The sequence below is a fragment of the Panthera tigris genome, chromosome C1, assembly GCF_018350195.1.
Source record: "Panthera tigris isolate Pti1 chromosome C1, P.tigris_Pti1_mat1.1, whole genome shotgun sequence".
Classification (NCBI taxonomy): Eukaryota; Metazoa; Chordata; class Mammalia; order Carnivora; family Felidae; genus Panthera; species Panthera tigris.
This window is the reverse complement of record NC_056667.1, coordinates 52,926,442-52,942,309: the sequence shown is the minus strand read 5'-3', so window position 1 is coordinate 52,942,309 and position 15,868 is coordinate 52,926,442. Positions and strand designations below refer to the sequence as shown.

The window sequence follows — 15,868 nt, the reverse complement described above, 5'->3', positions numbered from 1 at the left end:
CAGTCGGTTAAGCGTTCGACTTCGGCTCAGGTCACGATCTCGCGGTATGTGAGTTCGAGCCCCGCGTCGGGCTCTGTGCTGACTGCTCAGAGCCTGGAGCCTGTTTCAGATTCTGTGTCTCCCTCTCTCTCTGACCCTCCCCTGTTCATGCTCTGTCTCTGTCTCAAAAATAAATAAATGTTAAAAAAAAATTTATTTAAAAAATAAAATAAAATTACTACCACATTCTTATAAATTTTATATATTTCCTAGTGCTCATGTACAAGTTTCTGAAGAAATGAAATTCCTGGGCTGCACATATGCAAATGATCGTCTTTGTATGAAAGTGCCAATTTGTTTGCTGGAACGGCTGTACCAGTCTATATTCCATCAGGAGGATGTGAAAGTCCTGCTAATACATATCCCTACAATGCTTGGTGTTACCAGATACTTGTCAATTTCGTGAATATAATTGTACCTCACTGTGATCTTAACTTGTATTCCCTTGATTACTAAAGGTAGAGCTTGTGATAGTTACTTTTAGGTTGACTTGGCTATAGTATCCAGCTATCTAAACATTAATCTAAGTGTTGCTGTGAAGGATTTTGTAGACGTGGTTAGTATCTACCATCAGTTTAAGTAAAGGAGACAACCTTACATAATGTGGGTGGGCCTCATCTAATCAGATGAAGGCCTTAACACCAAAAACTGAGGTTTCCTGGAGAAGCAATCCTGCCTCAAGACCATAGCATCAAAACATGCCTGACTTTCTAGCCTGTTGATGTGCCTGACAGATTCTAGACTTGCCAGCTCCCTCAATCAATCAAGCTCTCTCTCTCTATATATATCTGCATATAGTATAAATACATTTTAACATGATATTATATATGTATCTCTGAAGAATTTTAACTGACATAGGCACCTTTTCATGTTTATTTGCCATTTATTTCTCTTTCTGGAAAACACTCATCTTGATTGCCATTTTTCTATTGTATTTGTCTTTTAACGACTTGTAGGAGTTTTTTTTTTTTTTTTCTTTAACATATTCTGCATACTAACCCTTTGTTGGGAACTGTATTATAAATGTATTCCCCTGCTATGTGGTCTGTTATTTGTGAATTTTTCTGGTGAAGAGAAATGTATCATTTTAATCAAGCCAAATTTATTAATTCTTTCCTTTACCATTTGTATTTTTTGTACATTAAGAAGTCCTTTCCTGAGGCAGGTGGGTGGCTTGCACAGATAAGCCTCTGACTCTTGGCTTCAGCTTGGGTCATAATCTCACAGTTGGTGAGCTCAAGCCCCACTTTGGGCAAGCATGAGCCCCTGCATGGGGTGAGCATGAGCCCTGCTTTGGGTGAGCCCCACTTCTCTCTTTCTCTCTGCCCCTTGCTCACCTGCACCCCCACCCTCAAAAAAAAAAAAAAAAAAAGAAATCCTTTCCTACCCAAGTCCTAAAGACATTTTGTGTTCCAACAATTTTTAAATTTCCCTGTTGCTTATCAGTTTTCAGTCTGTTAGCCATATTATGCTAGCTACAATTTCCAGTACAATCTGGAATGGAAGTGATGCTAACACTGCTCCTAATCTCAGAGGGAAAGTTCTCAGTAGTTCACCATTGAATATGATGGCTTTGGGTTTTCTAGATAATCTTCAAGTTTGAGTTCTCTTCTATTCCTGATTCCTATGAATTTTTATTAGGAATGGGTGTTAAATTTTATCAAATGCTTTTTTTTGCATCACTCGTGATGCCTTAAGTTCCATCTTCGTGCCAATGATCTCTAAATTCTTATTTCCACTTTCAAACCTCTCTCTTAGGCTCCAAACCTAGATGTGCTATTGCTTGCTTGGAACAGCATTTGCATGTTCCACATCAGGTAATAATTTTTTTTTGGCCCAATGGAGGGTCTATCATATATTATCTTTCATGATACTGCCTGAGTAAATGTGGTATTAATTTTAACTTTGGTAAAATTTTAGCAACTTTAAATGGAGCTATTATGTTGGGAAGTTCATTTGAATACAAACTTTTTGCCAGGGTAACATTCTGACTCTGTCTAAAAAAATTAATACACTTTTAGCTTTTCTTATTATCAAAATAGTAATAATAATGATAATTTACAGAGTGCTCACTGTATCCCAGGCAATTTATAGATATTATCTCATTTAATCCTATTTAACCCAGATTAGCTAGATTTTAAAACTGGATTTTATTATCCAGATTTTAAAGATGAGGCCATTGAGGCCTAGAAAAGTATAGTGAACTACAGTATAGACAGTATGTGATTGATCTAGGATTCAAACCCAGAATAACAGACTCTAGAGCAAACACAGTGAACTACTAAACTATATTGCATCTTAAGTATCAGCACTACAAAAATAAAGTCTAAGAAATATTCATTCCCATCACATTTCTAAAACTTACTGCATCACTGACCTCCTAACCTTAGAATGAGGGTTAGGCCAAGAACAAAGCTTGAAAGATAAAAACAAAAATAACATAGTGTTACTTTTTGACAGCTAGAAATAAGATTGCATCACTACCTTGGGTTAATTATTTCAACGGATCCTCATTTCCCTTAAAGTAAAATCCAAACTCCCTAATATGGCTTATAAATGTTTCATCATCTGGTCCTCACATAGCCTTTCTCTAGTGCTTGCACACATTTAGGGGAGGGAAGTGGATGCACACAGCAGACAGCAAGCTCTCTGGGGTCTTTTCTTCTGAGGATCCTTCTCCTGCTGGATCAGGGCCCCACCCTTACAGCCTTGTTTAACCTTAATTACTTCCACAGAAGCCCCATCTCCAAATATAGCCACACGGTGAGGGGAGGGGGGCTAGGTCTTCAACATATGAATTTGGAGGAACACACACATTCAGTCCATAACAGGTGCCGTCATGAAATGGCTGGTTCCAGGGCTGAAGCACAGAAAGTGCAAAATAAGCTGCAACATCTTATGTTGAAAACAAAGGAAGTGCTTGGCAAAGGATGGGGACATGTACAAGGACCTCAGACCCTTCCCATAAGTGTGTGCTGGAATTAGTGACTTGTTTCCAAGGAATCGTGAATGGGAAAAATTGTGTCTTTACAGGAATGACATAGAAGACATCACCTTATGCAAATGATCAAGGTTAACATCACTGGTAGTAAGTCACGTTCTCCCTAAAATGATGTTATCAGAAGTACACCTCACCTCTACGGAATTCTTACCAAAATTCCATAACCCTAATCTCTCATGAGAAAAACATCATACAAACCAACGTGGAGGGGCATTCTAAAAGATATCTAACCAAAGCTGTCAAGGTTATAAAAAGCAAGGAAGAGGGGCACCTGGGTGGCGCAGTCGGTTAAGCGTCCGACTTCAGCCAGGTCACGATCTCGCGGTCCGTGAGTTCGAGCCCCGCGTCGGGCTCTGGGCTGATGGCTCGGAGCCTGGAGCCTGTTTCCGATTCTGTGTCTCCCTCTCTCTCTGTCCCTCCCCCGTTCATGCTCTGTCTCTCTCTGTCCCAAAAATAAAATAAACGTTGAAAAAAAAAAAAAAAAAAAAAAAAAAAAAAAGCAAGGAAGAGAAACTGATGCAGAATGGAGACCAATGGGACACACTGACCGAGTGCAATGTGGGCCCCTGAATTGGATCTTGGAACAGAAAGACGACATAAGTGAAAAAACTAATGAAATCCAAAGACTGAAGTTCTGTTAATAATAATGTACCAATGTTAATGTCTTAGTCCTCACTAATGTACCTTGAGTATATAAGATGTAACATGAATGGAAACTGGGATACATGGGAACTCTATCTCATATCTTTGCAATTTTTTCTGTAAACCTAAAATTATTGCAAAATAAAAGACTGAAGAAGAGGACATAGGAGCCAGCTTGAAGAAGCTCCCACTGCTCAAATCTAAAACAATTTAAGCATGAAAATAAGTAATTCTATTAATGAAGTATAACCCATCGAGCAACATAGAACCCATGAGCCTATTTTTAATATAAATAAATAAATTGAACACTTGAAAGGGAATAGAATATTTACACAGTCTTAATTAAAGTATCCTCCTTTAAAATCCTTATTGATTACAAAGGGAAATCTCTGCCTGGAGAAGATACCACTTTAATAAAAATCAAAACGATCAAAGTTAATTTTACCAACAATGAGCCAAAATCTAAAATGTGTACCACCCTGTCCTGCCAAGGATACCTCACTTGAATCTAATCATGAAGAAATATCAGACAACTTCAAATTGAAGGACATTCTACAAAATAACTGACCCATCTCATCTTCAAAAGGGTCAAGGTCATAAAAGCCAAGCAAAGACTAAGGACTTATTCCAGGCTAAAAAAGACTAAAAAGACACAACTAAGTGCAATACATAATTCTGAACTGGATCCTTCCACGATGAAAGACATTAGTGGGATAACTAGCAGTCATCCTAGTGATTTGAGGATTAGGTGACAGTTATTTTTACTTCCATAGTAGTGATGTAGTTATGTCAGAAAATGTCCAAATTTGTAGGAAATACACAATGAAGGACTCAGGGTGGTAAAACGTCATGGCAGTACTCACTCTCAAACAGTTCAAGGAGAAAAGTTCTTTGTATTGTACTTTTCTGTATGTTTGAGATTTCAAAACTTTCCAGATTCACATGTTCTTGTTTCTTGCCATTACCTATACTCTAGATAAGGCTGTAAAAAGCCCACAGGATATAAAGTCAGGGAAATGGAGACGAATCTGCACTCAAAAGCAAGCAGTTAAACTTGTGGGTAACAGAAGATCCAAAGTCCAGAAAATAAAAGCAGGGAGCTAAGAGAAGAAAATTACAGTAGTGGGTTGAGGAAAGATACAAAGCCCAACTGGCTGGGGCAAAAGGGGTGGGATGAAGTAGGTGAAGGTGACAGGAAGAGAGGCAAAGTATACGCATACAAATACAGGCTCGAACAAATTCAATGAGTTGTAATGCTCTTTTGGCATTCCTGTGGTAACAAACAGTTAACAGAAAGCTTCAAACACAAGGAAAATGCATGAGTACAGGGGAGTGAGAAATAAATTCACAAACCTAACGATAAGGATAGTAAAAATAAGCACAGAATTAGGCACTAAATGCATAAAAAACAAGTTTAGGAGCCCACAATGAGCTAGGGACTCAGAAAACTAAAAAAAGAGAGAAACTTCTTTCTTATCAAATACTTATTGTGAAGAACACTGAACAGCACAATGGGCAACTGTCTTCCCATGTTTTAAAGAGAAATATTCTTGGGGCGCCTGGGTGGCTCAGTCAGTTAAGCATCCGACTTCAGCTCAGGTCATGATCTCACCGTTTGTGGGTTTAGAGCCCCACATTGGGCTCTGTGCTGACAGTCCAGAGCCTAGAGCCTGGAGCCTGCTTCGGACTATTCTGTGTCTCCCTCTCTCTCTGCCCCACCCCTGCTCACGCTCTCTCAAAAATTAATAAACATTTAAAAAATGTTTTAAATTTTTAAAAATAATAAAGAGAAACATTCTTCATATCAGTCTCTGACATTTAGTACATGTTAAGGAGAAAATAATACACTGCAATTCCTTGTAAACCTCCGTGCCAGGCATAGTGCCTCAAGTGTCCATTGGTACTGCTGGGGAGGCTGGAGAAGAATGAGCTTTTACAACAAACATGAAGTGACTCAGTTCACTTTTTTAAGAAAGAAAATTAAGGAGCTTGATTTATATTCTTGCCCAGATGGAGGATCTGGCATAAACATGGCCCACAACAGATTCGGACGAAAACTCTTTGAGCTCTGGATCTGCTCAAATGGTCCATACTCACGTGAAGTCCCAAAAATATGACCAAATTATATTAGCCTGGAAAGGCACTTCTCAACCTGGGTCTATAATTCCCCAGTGAGATCAGGCGTAAGTTACAAGAGATCCATAATCTCTTGAAATTACATGCAAATTTCTACATGTCTAGGAATATTAAGCACTTTCCTGGAGAGAGTGTTTATGGCTTTCAACCTACTCATAAGCCATAAACAGTTGACTGATTGAATTATAAGTAAATGGAGTAACATCACTGCCAAAAAAGCCAGCACATTCTTACAATGCAAAATTTCTTCATTGTGCAAATCAGTCATGAATACTTGAGTATGTCAGACATATTAATAGAAGTCTAAAATTTTAGAACAAAGTAGGCGGGTAATCCTGTTTTAAATTTCCCTTGGAACAATGTGTCAGTCTCTAGGTGAAATATTTGCGACACAAAGGTAAATATTACATAATTCCTGTCCTTTGGAGGACACGCTACAGTGTGTGTGGAGAATTGTTAAGTATAATACAGTGTAGGATAAGAATATGAGCTTTGGAACCAAACAGACATTAGTCTTTTTACCTTACCACTAATTAGTGGAATGACCTTTGGCAAACTGCTTAACATCAATTTTGCATCTGTTTCCCTATCAATAAAATGGAAATGAGAAATTCTGATTTTTTTTTTAATTAAAAAAAATTTTTTTAATGTTTATTTATTTTTGAGACAGAGAGAGACACAGCATGAGCAGGGAAGGGGCAGAGAGAGAGGGAGACACAGAATGTGAAGCAGGCTCCAGGCTCTGAGCTGTCAGCACAGAGCCCAACACGGGGCTCGAACTCACTAACTGTGAGATCATGACCTGAGCTGAAGTCAGACGCTTAACCGACTGAGCCACCCAGGCGCCCCGAGAAATTCTGATTTTACAGTCTTGAAATGAGGGGTAAGTATCATGTAAACAAAATACAACATATAGTGTCTGGCAATAGTAAGCACCCAATGAACAAAAATTTTTATTGTTGCTACAGATATCTAAAGGAGAGAGAAATTTGTTCTTGCAGAGGGATTACTGGAAGATCTCAACCAGACAACCATACTCAATTTTGGGTGCCACATTTTAAGATAGACAATAACAAAGTAGTAGTGGTGTGCATTCAGGGAAAAAGAATTAAGTCTGTGAGGAAATTTGGACTCATATCCGAAAAACTAGTGGTTTGAAGGAATTGAAGTTGTAAGTTAAAAAACAATATGACAAATTCTCTATTATGGGAGGGGAAAAGTTGGATCAAGAAATCAAAATTTCAGGGAAATTAATTTTATATATTCAGTATAAATAAGACACTAAAGCTGTCTGAAGGTAAAGTAGGATACTTTACTAAGCAGTGATGTCTTTGAAAGTAAAGGTGTTAAAAGTTCACGGGTTGAGAACTTTAAATTGGATTTATTTATGCAGTAAGCAAAAGAGTTAGATAAAGTATCTTCTACCATCCCTTCCAATACTGAGATTTTACTTTGTTTTTTTTTTTTTTCACTTCTATATTAATTAGCATACTATTGGTTGGTAGTAATGTAAGACCCAACTTGAAATCAATGAAATAAAAGGAATGTATTGGCTTGCATATGTATGAAATCCAGAACTAAGTTTCAGATATAGCTTGACCAGGGCTCTAGCTCAGCTTTTCTCTCTCTCTCTTTTTCCTCCACCTCAGTCCAATCCCCCTTTGGATGTCTGCTCTGTCCTCAGATAGCCAGCAGCAATCAGGGCAATGTGCCTCTGCATTCATATCCAGTAGGAAGAGAACTCCTTACCTTAACAAGCAAACAAAAGTCCTAAGCTTCTTGTTATATTGAGTTGAAGCAATCACTACAGTCAAGGAACAATGATATACTGACTGGCTTAGGGGGCACATGCTTTAATTCTCATGCCAAAAGGGAAGAACACTGCTTATTGGTTTATGTCACCCAAACCAATGGGGTGACTTCTATCAAATGGACTCAAGTCATATAATTGCCAAATAATGAGGGAGGGAAAGAGCCTCAAAGGAAAATTTGGGTTCTATGAGGAAAGACGAGAGAAAGAAAGGAAACTACGGGTAGGCAACAGCATCAGGTTCTGAGCAAGAAACATCGCATACTCAAAAACTAAGTAATTGAAGAGAATTTTTTTTAATGTTTTCATTTTTGAGAGAGAGAGTGCGAGCGCACGCGTGCAAGTGGGGGCAGGGGGGGTGGGCAGAGAGAGAGAGGAAGACACAGAATCTGAAGCAGGCTCCAAGCTCTGAGCTTGTCAGCACAGAGCCCCCCCATGGGGCTCAAACCCACAAACCGTGATATCATGACCTGAGCTGAAGTTGAATGCTCAACCAATTGAGCCACCCAGTCACCTCAAAGAGAATTTTTTAAAGACACTATCTACAAAGGCTTAAAAATAAAAAAAAACTATGGTTAACAACAGTCTCCCATAACTGCATAATCCCTGGCAGAGGGATTATGATTACAACAACCCAATGAGCTTAGTTGCATGGTGTGCCACTGGAAAGGAACTGTGACCTTTGAAAGAGGAACAGTCAACCCAAGGTATCCTGGTAGAAAGGGAGCTAGGTGAATAAATGCTCCAATCTAGCTCTCTTTCACCCTTTAAATCTCCCACTGGTGGCTCTGGCTAAATGGAACCAGAAATTAGAGGATGAGAGAGCCTGGTTAGTGCAATCTACAGTAAGATAAGCCGCCCAGGACACAGCACAGGTGAGAAGGATGGAGACAGATCTGGAAGAACAAATGAACGATACTCAGCACAGCAACCAAGGACAATCATCTGCAGATAATCATAAGCCAAAATATACAGACAAGCATTCCAGGTGGTCTGATTTTCCCACTTCTCATTTATTACCCCTCTCCATACACATCATCCTCTTAGACAAGGCAACTGCCTCCCCAGGCAAACAAAATACAGCGCCAAGGTTTCAGACAAGCAATCATAGAACATTTAAATTTAGAATTTTGTTTTCTCTATTTGCATTTTAACCTTCTTTTAGTTGTCTTGTTTCAGCTGGTCTAAGTAGAGCTAAGCATAAAACTTTCTGCCCACAGTTAAGAAATGGGTTCTGAAAGCTCCTAAGGACTGCTGGCTACAAAGTAGGGAAGATAAATCCACACAGAAGTAGTAAGAGACAAAATTCAGGGGGCCAGAGGGACCCCTTTTCAGCAACAGCCTTCCATCAGAGATGATCTCATTTAATGCTTCCCTGATGTTCGTGATCTTGTTTGTTTAAAGAGCAATTGCCTTAAGTACAGCTTTCTTGAGCGTGGCCATAAGGCACAAGTGTACCTGTCAATGACTTGAAGCTGGAAGAGGCTGTTGGTGCACAAAGCTGTTTAGATGTTACTGTACTATTTAGAATCAGCTTAAACTTCAGAAGCATCAGAAACCTCAAACAGCTGTTAAGGTGCTAACCGACAGCACTAAACACCATCTGCCATGTTATTCTATGGGAAAACACGTTACAAGTCCAAAAAATAATTTATAAACATAAGCTGGTCATTAATTAGGAAATGGCCTATAAATCACCTGAGATTTCTTCAGACTGCTTGTTAACATCCAGCATCGTGACACTGACCACAAAGGACTCCTCTTCTTGAATATGTTTTCAGAGCAGAGAACAAGCATTGCTGAAACACTCTGCAAGAATTCCTGCCAAGAAAGAAACTTACCGAGCCAGGGGCAACCCAGAAGTCTCGAAGATGTCCCTCTAGCAGCTTTCAGTGTCCTTGTTACATTGGGAATAATAAAGCATACAGAAAAGAACCCATCATGCAATTCTGATTAACTACACTAGGAAACAGATAACTTTTAAGTTGTGTAAACTACGCTAAGTAACTACACTAAGAATAACAACTTATCAAGAATGCAAAATGGTATTCTCAATAAGAAAAAGAATATTTTCAAAATGTAAAAATATCCCAGTATTATTAGGAAAAAGTGAGTAATAGCGCTCTTATGAAAAGAGACAGTAATTACTGATTATTAGAGAAAACAAATAATGTATATTTTTAAATCTCACAGTTAGGGGTGCCTGCGAGACTCACTTGGTTAAGTGTCCAACTTCAGCTCAGGTCAAGATCTCATGATTCGTGGGTTTGAGCCCCACGTCAGGCTCTGTGCTGACAGCTCAGAGCCTGGAGCCTGCTTCTGATTCTGTGTCTCCCTCTCTCTGCCCCTCCCCTGCTCTCTGCCTCTCTCAAAAATAAATAAACACCAAAAAAATTATTTAAAAAAATCTCACAATTGGGGCACCTGGGTGGCTCAGTCAGTTAAGCGTCTGACTTCGGCTCAGGTCATGATCTCACAGTTAGTGAGTTCTAGCCCCACGTCGGGCTCTGTGCTGACACCTCAGAGCCTGGAGCCTCCTTCACATTCTGTGTCTCCCTCTCTCTGTGCCCCTCCCCTGTTCATGCTGTGTCTCTCTCTGTCTCAAAAATAAACAAACATTAAAAAAAATTTTTTTTTTAAATCTCACAATTAATGAACACAAAATATGTGAGAAAATGCTATAGGTTTCTGACAAATACAAAAGAAACACAGGAATAAGTAGCTTTTAAGAAGAAAAGTAACTGGAATTTTCTACATTTGGTGGTTTGTTATTCTAAAAAGTGCTTAGTTAATACTATGCTTTGAAATGGACCTCGGTGAATTAACCATCAAGCTTCTCATTAACTATTATAATAGAGTACTTCAAAATGAAAGTTAACAATGCCCAGAGTGAGACAATACAACGTTTTGTTTCTATTACTAACCTTGGCTGTTAGCCCTAAGCCCTTCACGTTTTCTCTTAATTACACAATAAAGTCTCTTCCAGATTCTAACTTCTAAACAAAACACATGTACACATACATAACATTTAGGAGAAAACTGAGTGAATTCAAACAGTAGAGAGAATAAATGCCACTGTCTTCTCCATTTTGAAACCCCAGTAACAATTCTTTTGAAACAGAACCAGGTTAACCAACAAATGTAAACAATCTATAGAAAGTGCAACAAAAACACATATTAGAACATTACCTTAAAATAAAATTCTAGGTTCATAGTTGCAAAAGACTATCCACAGACACACATTCACAACGGCTCTTCTGAATAAGAACCAGCATTTAACACTGTTTATTATTCACTGTAATTATTAGAAATGTTATTTGTTATAAAATAATCACTAAAGTTACATTCCAAAACACAAACATTCAAAGACATTTCTATAAATATTCAAATCACAATGTTCTGAAACACTTCGGCATGTAGGTAGCTTGATAAGGCTAGAGCAGAATCCAAGGCATGACTAATAAGAAAGGAGACTGCAAATGTAGGCAGGGGCCAAGTTACAAAAACCCTAGAATCTTTTATTTCTATCCTATTATGTCATGCCTTTCAACACAAGGTCTGAGTACTCCATGGTAATAAAGGAGCACAGAAAAACACAGGATGGGGCTCCTGGATGGCCCAGTTGGTTAAGCATCCGACTTCAGCTCAGGTCAAGATCTCATGATTTGTGGGTGTGAGCCCCCCATCAGGCTCTGTGCTGACAGCTCAGAACCTGGAGCCTGCTTCTGATTCTGTGTCTCCCTCTCTGCCTCTCCCTTGCTTCTCTCTCTCTCTCTCTCTCTCTCTCTCTCTCAAAAATGAATAAACATTAAAAAAAAATCATAGGATAAATATGTGCATCTTCCATGTCAAGTTTATGAGAAAAAGTTGGAAGGCAGTGAAACAAGTTTAAGTCATTGTTTTTACATTAAATCCAAGTTTACTAGAACATAAAATTAACACGAATTTTTCAGTCAGAACATGAAGCTTCAAAGCAATTTCACTCTTGGAATAAGCTAATTGAGTTTCACTATTCCTTATGATTTGAGGAGAAGAGAGAAGTTGATGGACATTTGAGGAAGATTTTGAGAATGTAGAGCTAAACTTTTCCTTCTCTTTTTTCCCCTCTTTTTCTCTTTTGAGAATGCAGAGCTAAACTTTTCCTTTCTTTTCTTTTTTCTCTTTTTCTTTTTGTAGTAGAGTGACATTCTTGGATTTGTGCTTTGAAGAGTTCTCTCAAGGGAAGCAATAAGCAGGATGGGCTAAAACATAAGACACAGGACAATAATGAGGGTAGATGACAAACAGAAAAGTTGTTAATAAGTCTAGGCAAGAGATGACAAAGGACATAAGCCAGAGCTGAGATTATGAAAACACAGAGGGCTAAGAGGATTCGAGAAAACATAGGAGACCAACCAGACAGCACCTGACTGCACTGCAACTATTCAATGAGACAGCTTCTGAGAACTGTTTTTACCTAAAATTAAAATTTGAGTAACATTTATGAAAAGCAAGTTTAATAAAGAAAACACCCTTGCTTTAAAAATGTTCAAAGAGTATTACTAGGCTCCTACTAATCAGTTAGCAATGTAACTTTTCTAGAGACATAACTATACAGCTTGAGAACTAGAGTGAGGAATGGCCTTGATCTTTAATGTAATATTCTAGAATAAATGAATGAATGAACCTAGAGAGTCTTCTAGAAAAGAACAAGAATTTGAGCATTTAAAATATCTTATTACTTAATAACTGAACAAAAAATAGTAACCTTTTCCTAAACCATATTAGTTGTTTCATAAGGAGTAAATTGGTAGTTTAGCCAAGCAATAAAATGCTAAAAGGTACAACAGAAAATTAAAGTTAAATCCTCATTTTTAAGTTGACAGTAAGCTGCAGCCACTGAGAAAGACATTAGAATTAGACATTAGAATTTTTAAGGGAAATAAAAGATAAAATATAAAAAAATCCTTGCAGAATATATTTATAAAATTACAATTTAGGAGTAGATTAAGTGTATGTTAATTTTATTCAACCAATAAAAATAGCTATTCTCAATCTAATGACTTTCAACTGCTTTTAAAAATTAGCATTCTTTGGTCTACTGTACTTAATTAACACAGACCACTGACAGTTATGATTGTGATCAGAAAATCAGCAGAAATACAAGTACAGAAGATGACAGAAAAAAAAACACTACTCAAATGTACACTGACATGTTTAGATCTTAAAACTACATATCAGAAATATTAAAAACATTTTATAATATAAATCAGAATAGAAAAAAAATGCTAGGACAAGTCTGGAAATTAATCTCTAGTTCCTAACAACTTTTGTTTTTAGATGAAACTCTTCAATTCTCAAAAAATGTGGCATAAGTATTTAACGTAAAACTTTAAGATACTTGACAGCAAGTATCGTAACTCATCTAGATCTTACTCAAATTTTATTCAATAGTTTATACTTGCTACTTTACAGAAAATTCCAAAATTTAGGCTAAAGATAAAGTCATAACAGAGAAAGAATACCTCAAAAATACAAATCAGTATAATTCTCAAAAAACCTCCATTCATCACTAATACCAATTAAAACTGTTCCCATGTTTGGACCCTTTTATTTATTTATTTTCATGGCTCTTAATAAGGGAAATGAGAGATACCAAAAGAAAAACAAGAATAGAGCAAACTGTCCAGACTTTTGTGTCTAAATATTTTTAGAATGCAAGGGAATGTGGTAACAAAAGAAAATTAAGACACTTCTCCATCTCCCTTTTCCTAGATTACACACAGAGCTGCTATTCCTTCAACTTTTTTTAATGCCACCTGCTTCGAAGAAGCCTCCCTCTTACTGAGCGCCTTGCTGTCTTCTCTTTGCATGGGTAGGGGAAATCTGCTTCTATGAAATCAGCCTATTGCAGGTGTTCTTACAGGTAGCATCACAAAATCTTACCTGACATATGGGAAGTGGACAATGATGGAAAGAGCTGAAGGAGGGATGAGCTATTATCGTATTCACAGAGTCTTTTTACATTGCGTTTTGAAACAAAATGGCCCCTCATGCATACGGATTATAAGGTTATATGCTCTCATTTATTGTGAATGGCTATGTAAGGTCTATTTACAAAATAGTGAGGCACTGCTCTCATTATTTTACGGGTCTTACTGCAATCATCAATCGCCAGCCCACTTACAATTCCCGGTATCCCGTTATAGAAGGAACTACATAAATCTACCCAAATCTGCCACCACCAGGACAGCCTACCCTCCTCCATCCACAAGAAATATATAAATTCAAGCTATATATGAAATATACACAAACATCTAGACAATTAAGAAACACTGAAGAATCAGACATGGCTTTTTTTTTTTTTTTTTTTGGTAAAACAAAAATACATATGTATACATAGACGTAGGGAAAGGGAGAAGAATAGTACCTTACGTTAACAACGGCTGTCTTTAAATATCAGAAATACGTAAATGTTTCCTTGCCACTGGTGACAACATGGATGGACCTGCAGGGTATTATTATGCTAAGTCAAATAAGTCAGACTGAGAAAGACAAATGCCATGTGATTTCACTTATATGTGGTATCTAAAAAACAAAAGAACAAAACAGAAACAGACTCATAGACACACAGAACTTGGTGGTTGCCAGAAGGAACAAGGCGGAGGGAAGGGGATGGGTGAAACAGGTGAAGGAGATTAAGAGGTACAACTTCCAGTTAGAAGTACCTCACGGGCAGGAGAAGAACTGTATCGGGAAACCAGTCCAGAACACTGTAATAACTTTGTATGGTGACAGATGGTAACACTGTAGTGAGCAATACCTATTGTACAGAAATGTCCAATCACTATGTTGTACACCTGAAACTAATATAACCATTGTGTTAACTATAGTTCAAGGAAAGAGAAAAAGCACAGGTGATTTCTATTTCCCCTCTTTGCGCTTTTCTGTATTTTTTCCCATTTCTACAATGAGCATGTAGACTTTGGCAATAAGGGGGGGGGGGGGTAAAAAGATGCAGTTTCTGATCTTAAAGCAACAGTTAATCTGGATCAAAGACACAAAGTAGCCTATCTTTAAGCCTCCTCAGAGTCACTAACAAATCCTCCAGTACTTGGCATGACAGAAGGTGGCCGCAAGGTTCCCCAAAGCGCAGGGATAACCTTCCATTCCGGGGCCTTGGTAAACCGGGGAGGGGGGGGGGTGGGGGGGTGGGGGGCGGGGGGTGGGGGGGGGTGGGGAGGACCGGGGCAGAGTTCTTTCATACAAACTTGGGCAAGTGCTTCTGCAACAGCAAAACTCACTTTCAGCTCTCCCGTGACCCCGCCCCCCACGGCACACCCAAGGCCGGAGGACCCCAGGGGGGAGCCCTCTGCCCCTCCCAAGGTGGCCCCGAAAACTTAGCCCCCCAAAACTGTGCTCCTCGGCTCACTTCCACTCTCCTTCACTTCCTTTCGCCTACTCTTTCCCCGACTTCTCTCCTCCCACACTCACCCAAGGGCCACAGGGGAAGGAAAGAGCGGGGCGGACTGAGGGCAGCCGCCCCCGATTCCCGTGACCTTGGACCAGCCGATTCGCCTCTCGGAGCCTCAGTTTCCTAATGTGCCACCCGGCCCGGGGGCCGCAGGCTCGGAAGCCTGGGGGCTTTACAAAATCCACAGACGGTTCTAACTCTGCAGCGACGCCCTCCTTCCCTCCACCGTTCAGGCGCCGGGCACCAGCTCCGACACCCCCGCGCAGCTTCCCTCGGAAGCCCTGCCCCGATGTCCCCGGGACGGGCCGCCTCAATGTCCTATCCTCGTACCTGGCAGCTGCTGTCCTGGGGCAGGTTTTTCACCAGGATTTTCCTGCGGTTGCTCAGCTCCCGGCGCATCCGCTGCAGCCGCGCGGCGACCTCCTCGGGGTGCAGCGCGCTGGGCGCGGGGCCCCGGGCAGGGTCCTCGCTGGCGCCGGCGGAGGGCCCCGGCCCCGACCCCGACCCCGACCCCGCCGCGCCGCCCAGGCCCGCGCCCCCCTCGCCGCTGCCGCCTCCCGCCGCCGCCATCTTCCCGGGCGCCCCGCGGCTGCGGGCTCCTCCGGAGGCTCGAGGGGAAGCGGAGAGAGAAAGCGGGAGGAGGCCCGGGCGGGGGCGAGGCGGGCAGAGGCCGCAGAGTGGGCCCGGCCGCGAGGGGGAGGGAGGCGGCGCCGCAGCCAGCAGCCGGCGGGCGGGAGAGGAAACCTGAGCGCCGAGGAGGAGCCCGAGAACCACCTCGCGGGAACCT

At 40.2% G+C, this 15,868-nt stretch overlaps 1 protein-coding gene across 1 annotated transcript in view; it reads right to left on the bottom strand.

The window, feature by feature from the left end:
* RAVER2 (ribonucleoprotein, PTB binding 2) overlaps positions 1 to 15,651 on the bottom strand; it is a 94,623-nt gene extending 78,972 nt beyond the window's left edge. Inside the window, exon 1 of the mRNA XM_042997474.1 lies at positions 15,412 to 15,651. Coding sequence (XP_042853408.1) covers positions 15,412 to 15,651 — 240 coding nt within the window. The remainder of the gene's footprint in view (positions 1 to 15,411) is intronic.
* Positions 15,652 to 15,868: the final 217 nt, after the last annotated feature.